General features: G+C 40.3%; 1 protein-coding gene across 9 annotated transcripts in view; it reads left to right on the top strand.

Annotated features, from left to right (window-relative positions):
• LRRC9 (leucine rich repeat containing 9) overlaps positions 1-4,933 on the top strand; it is a 31,084-nt gene extending 26,151 nt beyond the window's left edge. For 6 of the 9 annotated variants that reach the window (XM_015865761.2, XM_015865757.2, XM_015865763.2 and 3 more), the window contains 4 exons: positions 184-252; positions 1,846-1,938; positions 4,040-4,220; positions 4,714-4,933. In XM_015865761.2, coding sequence (XP_015721247.1) covers positions 184-252; positions 1,846-1,938; positions 4,040-4,220; positions 4,714-4,889 — 519 coding nt within the window. In that variant the 3' untranslated portion in view covers positions 4,890-4,933. The remainder of the gene's footprint in view (positions 1-183; positions 253-1,845; positions 1,939-4,039; positions 4,221-4,713) is intronic. The other 3 variants (XM_032444737.1, XM_015865758.2, XM_015865759.2) reach the window with 2 other exon arrangements.
• The last annotated feature ends 7,016 nt before the right edge of the window (positions 4,934-11,949 follow it).

Genomic DNA, 11,949 nt, shown 5'->3' with positions numbered 1-11,949 from the left:
GTACATTCAATGGACTAAATGCTGTTGACTACATTCAGACATAAATCCCACCTTCTTCTATGGATTTGCCTCAGTAAAATTACCTGGATTTTTCCCCAAATATCTACAGAGGCTGCAACACTTCTGAGAACTCCTGACATAACAGTGTTTTAACTTCTAAACTTTGTGTTAACTTTTGGACAGGAAGTATCTGAACTAGAAAAACTTCAAGCTATTCCTAATCTCAGGGTGCTCTCGCTGCATGGAAATCCAGTGAGTATGATGGTTGTCACTGATACATAATGCAGATTTGTATTTCACCTTGAACACTATTTACCCTCTATAATCATTGAAACTACTTCCATTTCTTTTTCTGTAAAGAGATCGTTCTACTACTATTCTGTGAAGAAAGGTCATAGAATGTTAAAGGATCTCTGAAAGTTTAGATTTTGTTTTTAAAATCGCCCCATCTCAATCTTTTTTGCTGTCCTGCACATCACCACTTGAAAAAGTCCTGACAAGAAGTTTGAGGTTTCTTGTTTTCCAGACGTGCTTCTGTTCTTTGATGCAGAACTGTTGGTTTGCCTTTTTTTTTTTCTCTCTGAAAGCAAACGACTACAACACAGTAAAGGAAACTCCAGCCTTTCTGATGTTGTGAATACGTAGCTGTGGGACAGAAGCCAGATAACACTGTCACACAGCAGAAAAGGCTTCATTTCCAAAGTACATCTCAGTGGGGCCAAATGAAGAAAGTCAGTAGGATCTCAGCTTGATGTATTGAGCACTGCTGAGCTTTACAGTAGCGCCAAACATGAATGGAAACAAAAATACATTTTTCATTGTCAGTTTGAGAACAAATGTGACTTTCTTCAGTTCTTCGACTTCAGATGAAAATACAAGTGAAAGTGCCTGTATTTGTAAATAGGCTCTTGAAGATTAGACTGAATGCTCAAGTTCTAAATGCTTAAGTATTTTTTACCATAAATCTGCACTTTGTAGACTAAAGCAACAACTTGAAACACATGGGAGAGTGAAGGTGAGGGTGTATGTTGGAGAATAACACACACAGTGCAGCCATGGATTCAATTTTCAGTGGACAACCTTCAAAGGGTTGTACAGAGTAATAAATTAACTGGTTTCTGCAATGGGTGAAAAGGTAGGAGCAAATCGAGCAAACTGACTGTCGCCCAGTAATGGCCAGGATAGTCATATTCTTCCAAGGAAAAAACCCAAACAAATTTCACTTGGGAAGTTGCTGTTTCAGAGTCTGCTTTTTACAATCTGAGGTCTTGACTTCCCCCTAATGGAGACAGAAGTGGTGGTCTCAGCTCTCTTCTGTATAATGTGGCATTAAGGAGAAGTACATCACAAGGTAGCAGTAGCAGTATCTGCCACCGTGGTCCATGCTTCAGACAGCATATCACCTTTTCTTTCCAATAACCTTTTTTATTAAAATAGAAAGCTATTGCTAGCACTGTCTGTCTCCAGCACAGCCTGCATCTCAATGCCTCTTCTTGTGTAAAGCTGCTTCGCAGTAACTTATTTACAGGGAGTGCAGAGCACTTGAATTCTTGTATGTTCTGAAGGCTATGATAGTTGCTGCAGTCCTGGCTAATATGATGGCAAAGGTACAAACATTCCCCCAGGGCACAACTTTGTCAGTGTAGTCATTCATGGTCTCCTGAAGTTGAAAACCATTGCTCAGAGATGTATGGATGTTTACACCCAGTTTGGATTCTGTTTCCAGGAGAGTAACATTGTTATGAGGTTTCGCTCAGACACTTAGTAACGTTGCTGAGGTGCCATCAGATTGTCTTATTGGATGAGGACCCCAGTTCTGAGTTGAATTATATTTTCTTTATGCAGGTTCATCTCAAGAAGAACTACCGTTCATTGCTTTTCATCCAGATGCCAGCACTGCAGGTGTTGGATGGAACTTCAGTAAACACAGAAGAGAAGGTAAAAGCTGAGTACCAGCACTTAGCAAGTTTATAGTAAATGTTACCTACATTCTTAGGACAATATTCACATCACTTACTGTCCTGCAGATCTTGCCCTAAAAATGCCACTGACTGTGAAACCAATAGAAGGCTTGACAGCAGTTGGGCATCTGCTGCGACCATTGTCACACTGACCAGTGTTATTACTCATTATTTCCTTGTGCTCACCCATCTGTCAGTCTGTCTGCACTCATTGGGTGTGCCTCATCTCCTTTTACAATACAAACACACTGGAACAGAGATTTTTAGCAGGGTTCACTGTTAGGTTGCCTAAACATGATAATAACAACAGCAAGGAGTCAGAGAGGAGGCCAGCTCAGCACGTGTCTCCTACAGACAGAAGGTTCATTGTCTCTGTGGGTCTCTTTATCACTACAGCTCTGCTCACTGAAAGAGTTTGTTGTCACCACAACTGATCTGTGGTTTCTATATCACAGCATGGAATTTCTCTAGAGATTTGTTGGATGAACAAATCTCCTTCCTCGCAGCTCAAAAAACTGCAGTATTCATTTTAACCATCCTTTTCCACAGAAGAGTCAACAGTGAGGAATGAGATCTGGAGTCTGTACCCACTCTGTTGTGCAGGGCAGTTCTCTCCACGTATCCCTTTCATACTTACATAGCACGGAAACAATTCTTGTACACATATGAAACACAACTACTAAGGATGCTGAGAAGCTTCAGTAAGACTGGATTTACTCTCATCACCCTGGCCAGCTTTTCCTCAGAGCTCTCTGCACAGTTATGTATAGACAGAAGAGCTGCCAATACAAAAGTATTCCACTGCAAGTATCTTCTTCAGTTCTTTACTGCCATAATACTCTCATCACACACAACCACATCTATCCTTTATTTAGTTCTTGTCGGAAATTTCTTGGCTTAAATACATCCTTGTATCAATAGAATCTTTTAGCATGATATTGCTTTAGAGGTACGAATGGAGTAAAAGCTATTACTTGATAGTGAGATTAGTCACATCTTCACTGTTTTGCCATATCCCAGCCTTAGCATTGCTAGTAGGTCACTGCTGAAACCAGGAAGGTTAAAATCCCTGTGCATGGTTCTGTCTGAAAACGTCACCAGTCAGAGTTGTGCTACCACAGATCTTTGAATGCTTATATTTACATCTTTGCTTGGAGTCTCGGGACCATTGTAACTGCTTGTCCCAGAGAAGCACATTTTCCCACTTACTGCCACAATGCTGACACACAAGAGTTCAAAGCACTTTTGGATTGAGTAATTTCATGTGTAAATGTTTTATTTCAAAACTGACCTGTACTTTTATTCCATGGATATCACTCAAATAAAAACATGGCAGAATAAGCAAAGCAATAGGGGCAATGTAAAGCCTATCTTTAGAGAAATCTCTGTTTTATGTTTAGGTTCAGTGAAGATGTTATATCTCATTAGCTGCAACAGAACTGAGCCATTTTCTCATTAGATCATTCAAGTGGAACAACACAAAAGATTTTTCATGTTTGTCAGTTGCATTTTAGTTGTGCTTTTTAAAGTGCTTGTTAGAAAGCAAGAATTGAAACCGTATGGTGTTGTTTAAGCTTAGAAAGTGCTTTTGATCTTAAGCTTCAAAAGAGATTTTCCCAGCAGAAACACCAGCACTTTGTTTAGTGCTATTTGAGGTAGACACCAGAACACTCTGTACATAATATTATTTTTTCTTTTCAAGCTATTGATTAAATCTCCTTTTAAAACGTTCACTGCTGAATTACAGACAATTTGCAGAAGGCATCATTTGCTGTTGTCACTCTGGTGCACACAGTCCCATCAAAATTAACACACTGGCACAGACTGGCATACAACTTTAAATCAGTTGCTACTAGAATTGGTGACCACAAAGCGAGAATTGTGAACTACTGAATATTTATAAGTGCCATATAGAACCTTCCAAAGGTAATTTTTTTATCTGTTGCCTGTGCCCTGCAATTGGTTTAAATCTGAACATGTGTTATTTTCCATCTTAGTAAAAACAATTTCAGGGCTTGATAGGTTTCTACTGTAAAGACCAAACTAATTAATCATTTAACCTCTCTTTTCTTCTACTGATGGAGGATTTCCGAGTTGCCAACTCCACAAAGAACTCTGGATTTCCCACGCTGCCAGACAGCTCCACAACCCGCACTCCGTTCAGGGTATCGACAGTGGATCTGAATGAAAGCATCAACCGTTTATTTGATACATTTGGTCATAAAGTTGAAGAGCCTCTACTGAGTAAGTCAAATAAAAGTAAGCATCAGCAAATAGGGATACTCGTTTCCCTTTTGTGAACCTCTAATGCGGTTATACTTCCTTATACTACAGATTATATGGCCCGTGTAGAGCACTTTTAGCATGGATACTTTTACCTTTCCTGAGAATCTTGCAAATTTCTCCAGGTTTCTGCAATCTGAGAGTTTCTAATAACATTCCCAAAACTGGGAGAACTTGTGTTTTTTGGAGTACTGCATCTTTGTTGGGTGTTCTTCACATTGCTAATGTGAATGGATCTTTAGATTCAGCCTGAATCACTGTTGGAAGAATTGGCCTTCCAGCACTTCCAAATGATTTGATGTTATTGCTTTTAATTCATTAACCAATTTCAGCCTGTAAATGAGTTTCAACTATGGTAGGAAATGAATGTCTCACTGATCTGCTTGGGAAAATGACGGGCAGAAGAATGAGTGCCATTCTTGATGACTGATAGCACAGTGAGAATATCCATGTGCATTTTGTTTTACAGGTACACCTACAAATCCACTGATTGCAACACACAATTTTCGCAGCAGCCATGGAGAAAGAGCTTTTAGACAAGCCAAAGGAGCAACAACTCATCTTAGAAGCGCTTCGGTGCCTCGCGGTGTTACTTCGCAAACCAGCCAACTGCATAAGAACAACAGAGACAATGCGGGCAGGTGAAAACTCTCACCAACTCTAAACACAGTATATTTTTCTTTCCTTTCTTAAGAGAGGGTTAGGGCCAAAGTCCCTCTCTTCCTCTGTCATTTGACCGATGTGAAGATAATAAAACTTTTTGCTACAAATGCTGCCAAGCATTTTTTTCTCTGATTCCAGATCCACCAAAAATGAGTTTCATCTCTTTCTTCTGATAGAACTTGCAATGCGTCTATGAAAACATCCTAGGAAACAATTAAAAGTGTTGGAGTTAAAACAATGACCATTAAATGGAGCCAGCTGTTTGATGAAAATAACTTGTATCCACCAAATCCCTGTTGAATCCTGTTCTGTCATGAGCTCAGAACCTCATTTTGTTTTGTATTTCTGTTGCCCAGTTTTGTTTAGTAATTGAGAATATTAAGTATGGAAGCAGAAGTGCAAGAGTGAAGCTGTTACTGTGGTTAATTCTGTCTAATCACTGTTATGTAAACAGCAGAATCTTGCTATTACTTGCTGCCACCTGATGAAATGAGACAGGTGAGTTACACCAGCATTTCTTACTATGTCAGACATTTATCCACTATAGGAAAGTGGGCAGCTCTGGCACTAAGATATTTCTATCTTGATGATGAATATTTGCTTCCTGAAGAGATCCCATGGAAGTCAGCTGTGTAAATGAGTGAGGTGACAATTCATGTAATCAGTATGGGAGCTGGTTGGTTTGGGTTTGTTTGGTTTTGTTGTTTTTTGGGTGTTTTTTTTTTTTTTGCAATATTAGTCTCAAATGAGCATTTTTCTTAGGCATACTTAATATATTTTTGTACTAAAAACTATGATACAAGCCCTGTTTCTTCTTGCAAGAAAAACAACTCATTAGCTATATTTTGCCATTGAGAGAGCTAGTTAAGGGCTTGTTCCCAGAGATTGGTTTCTGGATGGGCACAGACACAACAGGAGTAGGTTCCAAAGGAAAATGTATTTCCAGTGAGCAATATGACCAAACCTCTAGAGGGAAACACCTTAAATAAACTTGATTTAATCATGTAGTGCTGTGCTGACTCAGGTGTTACAGATGAGAAAGCAGGCCAGAGGAAATAATATTACTCACAATGGCTGTTCTATACAATGCAAATCTCCCCTTAGCCTCGTTTGAAGCTGGCCTCTCCATATAACCATATTCTACATTAAATGTGTACAATCTGGGATCCTTCTGCAGGCACTTCTCTTTGCACTTCTCAGATAGATAGGGTACATGAAATGCTGTAGCTGTGTTTCCATTTCTTCACATGCCGTTCCTTGCTCCATTCCTTTTTCTCTCAGCATGTTGTAACATTGCAGAACTATGCATAGAGCCTGAGTGGTTCCAATTTAACCTTTACTTCTTAGGAAATCCAGCATGCTAAAATGAGAAGAACACAGCAAAGGTGCCCAGACATAATAAATGTTTGCCTCTGATGAAGCAACACTGCTCATGTCATCTCAGATTAGGTGAAATGCTGCTTTAGAACAGGTCGGGCCTTTTCCCACCTTTTTCACCTTTCCCCTCATGGCATCACTTCAGGCAGAGCTGAAGCTGTTCAAGTATCATAACAGGACTCTTTACCTTGTTGTGGTTAGATTTCCTTGAAATATTGATCTTCCTTGTATTTTTTAACTTTATAATGCATAGCTAGAGGATATCTGTAGCTTCTCTTAGCATTTCACATAGCGAAGTTACTGACGTTTGTTTAACTTCTATTTTAATTTTATATTTTTTAAATTGGTAAATCTTGCATACAACCCTAAGCTAAAAATTGAATGGGAATTTTGTCATGCGATACTTTCCTTCAGTTCTGTTACACAGGGTCTGTCTTCAGTCAGCATTTATTTATCTTCCTAACATCAGGAAAGACTCACTGATACATCAAAGCAGGATGACTACAGTAATTATTTAAGCTATAATTATAGTTGCTTTGCTTCACCAGAAAAAGTGCAAAATTCTGATGAACTCACACTTCTCTTCCTTACTCCATGGTCAGACAGTTCCTTTGTACAGTGATGTGAGTTCAGCTTTGACTGTATATCCGTGCAGGTAGGAAGGTCCTTATTTTTCCCCTGAAGAAAAAAGTTGTTGTTTTAAGGTTCTTCCATCTCTTTTTGCAGAGTTCTTTCAAATTCAGCCCACTGCTGTGAGTGATAAGAAGACAGACACTGTTATCTCATGGGCCCTTTCAGCTCCCCAGCATTAGGTCAGTGTTGTTTTATGTCACCACCACTGGAACAGGGTTAAAAGCTTTCTCCATATGCATAGAAATCAACAAGATTTAGAAATACTTTTACAGTAATGGGAAGTACTGACTTACACAGTAGAATTTTGGATCTGTATTTAGAGGTTGCTCTCTGAGTTACTTCAGCCGAGTTCTGGTTGAGTGTAAGAAAACTGTTCTCATGGGAGCGCAGCTAAAATGGCCATAGAGGTCAATAATAACCAAGAAAATGTGAGAAGTTAGAGGAAATTCTTTTCTTCATTATTATTACACAGACTCGAGTGGTGCTGCAGGAGTGGCATTTTGTATTTCCATTTTAAGGCTGTGATTGTGAATGTATAATGAATGACACAGAATGGCAATTAAGTAATGAAGTCATTTAGTTCACTGAAGCAAACAATTAAACACATGTAGGATATGTGGATCCTGTGGGACTCGGGGATCCCTTTGTCTTGCCCTGTTATAACTCAGCCCGTATAAATCAGGATTCCATTTTCTGGATCCAGGTGCCAAGAAGTCTGAATTCAGCAGCATTCCTTCAGGTTTGCAGTGGAATAATGGGGCACAGTCTGTTCTCTCCATCTTTACTATGCAGTACTTTTGTCTTCCAAGAGCTTCATGATCCTAATTCCTGCTCAGATTTACACTACTGGAAAAACAGCATGGATTACATTATAACAAATCTTCTCCAAAAGGTGGGAAACTCAAAAACAACCCGAACAGTACGTATCAGATCAAGGATTGTGCTGGCAGATTTACTGTGCATCATTTTGTCTCACTGTTAATCACACGTCAGTGGTTCGGAGGAGCAGTTGCTGCTAATGATGCTTCCAGGTACAGGGCAGGCAGCAGAGTGAAGGCTGTTAACAGCCTGTGGACTCTCAGGTTGTGGTTGGATGCCCTGTCTGGCTGCTGCTTTCTTTGTCTCGTGTGTGGCTTGCAGGACAGCCACAAGGTGTCTTTGTTGTACCGTTGATTTTCTAGACCAGGGCTCCAGTACTCAGCGCAACAGAGACTCTCACTTGGTTTGGATTATGGCAGATTTGCACCTGAATTAGCCCAAGCTGTAGGTCCTATCCTTGCATTTAACGAGGAGATAATAAATTACCTGTGGTGTTGCAGAACTCAGCGGGGGCCTGCGAGGGCAGCACAGACACTGAGTCAGATACTTGTTCTCTGCTAGATTTGGAGCTCTCACTTCTTGGGAAATAGATCTGGGAGCAACTGGTTTATTTGTAGTGCAAACAGTTTGCACCACCTTGCATCTCCATTTAAAAGCACTTGACGGATTTCCTCTTTGCAAATGTATATGTATATCCTTTTTGAGTAACAGTACATTTGGAGATGCCAAAGCAACAGAACTGTAGAGGGCACTCATGCTACAAAACCTGAAGAAGAGATGTCTCTGCATGGGAGAAATCCGGGCTGGAGCAGCGAGAAATGTTTTAATGTTTATACTTTGTCTCCCCAAACTGTAGCATTTGATTGCATTTTGTTTGCTTTTGATCCATGCTCCTTTGCATGCAAAGATCTCTAGTTACAGCATAGGGTGCCAAAGGGGATGCGGCAGGAGATAAAAGCTTTGAGACTTCAGTCCAGTATCTGTGCATCTATAGCTTTAAAGATTCTTTTCTCTGGTTTTCTGGTGTAAAACTCAAGGTTATTCTGAGGTTCTCTCAAGGATGCTGGAGTACACGGAATGATGGAGGCCCTTCTCACCCCCACTGACAAGTTCTGTTCCTGACAAGCAGCTCCACCACAGCCTTTGCTGCGAGAGACATTAGTGGGGCATGGCCATGCTCACCAGGGCAGATCCAGACATAAGTGGTCACACAGCCCACAGACAGTTCAGCAGGAAGGCTATAATTAGGTTGCTGACAAGAAAAGGGATAAACCTTCCAAGTAAAATCCCAGACGAGGATTTAAGAGCTCTCGGTAGTGACACGCTCAGTTCTTTGCATGGATGTGCCCAGGATTGTCAGCATTTACTTGTCAGTCTCTTCTGTGGGAAGAATCCAGTACAGAAGAAAGAAAGCCTTCCTGGAGCATCTCTGATGAGTCTCACTCCCATGATGGGAACAGATTGCTTCTGCAAGCACCTTTAGTCAGTTTGTCCCAACCAGCTGTAGCAGTGCTGCAGCAGAGCACTTTTGATTCCATATTTGCATTGAAAGCAATGGCACAAATTTTCCTGATACAAAGATGCAGGAGTGGCCCTTAGTCCTTTTCTGACCCTCAAGTCTAAAGAACAGTGAAGGTTCTGCCACAGAAACACCATTTGCATCCAGGCTGGTTGCAAGTATTCCCTGTAAAATACAAAATGAAAGCTTGGAGCTTGAAGAACAATCTGCTGCAGAGACCTCACTTCTGCAACAGTCCCCTGGGCAGCACTGCAACTGCAGGAGTCTTTGTCTACTGCCTTCTTATTTAATTTTGTATAAAGTTCACCAAAAAAGCAAATAAAACTTCAAATCTCCCCATCTGTATATGAATGCAGACAGTTAAGAAGTGATGCTACTGCACCATTTCAATAGCTATTGTCTGCTGAGTGTCATACTTTCCATCTACCATTTAATTCTTCTAAATGGATGTTGCTCTTCTTCCCATTATGGATCTCCATCGCTTCTATGAAACATTATTTGCATAAAAGGAACTAAATAATTGATAGAGGACGTGAGCAAAAGCTAGCACACATCTTGGTGGGGGTTTGCTGGTAATCCCAGTGAGTCTCACACGTAGCTCATAGCTTGTTTAATGGGATGGAAGCTGACAGGGTTTTCTTGTACCTCTGCTACAGAACTCATAGCTTCTGAATGACCTCCTTGTACTCAGCTACTTTTCTTGTTGATCTCGCTGCTCTTTTCCTCCATTAGCGGGAGAATTCTTCAAGGAAGTGATACAGTATGCTACGACTTGTGTTCACATGCACCATGAAATGCTGCTGCATCTGAGGGCTGCTGGCTTTATTCTGTTGCTTTAAAAAACAGAGTAAAAAGGAAGACAAACTGTGAACGGATACTCCTATTAAGGGCAAAGTCTACAAGCAGCTTTCATTTACATGTTCATTTGATATTGAATTCAAACCTGAGTTTGACCTTGGGGTTAGAGCCGTGGGTTTTTTCCCATGTTAAGACTTCTGTTGGTAGAAATGTATTAAAGCTGTAAGGTAAGACTTATACTGAACATCCTCTGCACTTCAGGCATCTCTGGTCAGTGAGATGACTGTCAGAGTGAACGTGTTCCTGGAAGGAGAATGAGCTGTGGAAGCAATAGATCTTCAAATTAAAGAAATGATCTAAGACTACATTAAAGCTGATCAATTATTCCTTTACGTCTTTATGAATTTCTGAAGTTTGCACTCTTTAATGACAAGCAGCAGTATTAGGAGAGTCTGGAAACAGCTGGGCTGTTTTGCTTGCTGAGGGAGCCATCTCAGCTGCCCTGACAAGCAAGCTGCCATTTTCAATGTGATCACTCCTGATTCTGAAGCAGTCGTTTTGCTCTTCACTTTGTGAAAATCCCTCTTGGCATTTCTCTTTTCAAAGTCAGATGTATTTCCATATGTCCATAAAAGTTTCCCTGACGATTCAGTGTGCTTTTTGGAGTGTCTTATTCCTGCTGGCTGATGTGTGAAATGAGGCTGCTTTGTTTATTAAGTGCACGTGACATAATGTAAAACATACTTAATATCCTCAACCACCGCACAGATGTTTTTGTGCCTAAAGGAGACTCCAAGTTCTGCTGATCTAATCAGCCTTTTGTTCTCTCCCATTTGGAAAGCCATTTCTTAAGGACTCCTAGTGCACAAATGTTATTCTTAGGAATAAACAGTTTTCAGCCTTCACCGAAGAGGAGTGCTTGAAAATCAAAATTACTCCATAAGAATTAATTCTGCCACGTTCCCTCTTTGGAGCTGCATGACAAAAACCCACCGCGGGGCATGTTTTGTTCCTGCCTCGATATTTTATTCCTCAGCGTGTTTTACACAAGCTGTCTCCATTCCCATAAAATTAAGTAGCAAACAAATATATATCGGTAGCACTTTTAAATTTCAGTTCTTATTCCTTTCCATCAATTTGGCTGAAAACAGGTATTTGCAAACACTGGTAGCCTAATTTCTTATGGCCTTTCATTTTTTATGAAGTGTTTTCAAAAGACTTCAATCAACCTTAATGGTGCGTTTTTAGTTAAGGAAACAGAATGGAGAGAAGTCAATTTAAGCTCCCCAATGAACAAGTGTGTACAGAAAAAAAGGCATAAATGGGTTTAGAAAACAGAGCCAGTACAAGTAAAATGCAGCGAGCAGAGCGCTCGGGGAAGCCAAGATATAATGGAAAGAGTAAAATACTGCAGAGCTTTTTAAACTATATACAATTGGAACAATGGGCTGGACCCAGACATCTATGTTAAACTGTTAGAAGATAGGTGAAAAGCAAGCTGCAATTCTGTAACCGGGGCCAGAGAATACTAGAATGGAAGAGCTTAAAGCTGAAGCAAATGAACGTGGGGTAGTTTAGCTTGATAGGAATCAAGTAAAAATTGGTATATTTCACTGTTTAATTTACCACGTGAGGAACCATCTTCTGGCTTTCTGTATTAAAGGACTATTAGTACCAGCCGCCTTAATGAAGCTCCTTCTATGCCACCTGTGAAATAATAATATCTTGTTTTTGCACATCTATTTTTGCCAAAATACCTTAAAAGCATTGGCTAATTAAGTAACACGGCCACTGTGAGAACAGGCCATGCAGCTACAAAATGTATACCGCAGCAATACACCTGGGAGACTATTACACAGTGATTGTTTAATTGCCTCCCGTTACTTAAACACGGCA

The sequence above is a fragment of the Coturnix japonica genome, chromosome 5 (assembly GCF_001577835.2).
Source record: "Coturnix japonica isolate 7356 chromosome 5, Coturnix japonica 2.1, whole genome shotgun sequence".
In the NCBI taxonomy this organism is placed as follows: Eukaryota; Metazoa; Chordata; class Aves; order Galliformes; family Phasianidae; genus Coturnix; species Coturnix japonica.
Note: the sequence above shows the minus strand (reverse complement) of the source record. Positions and strands in the feature narration are given on the sequence as shown.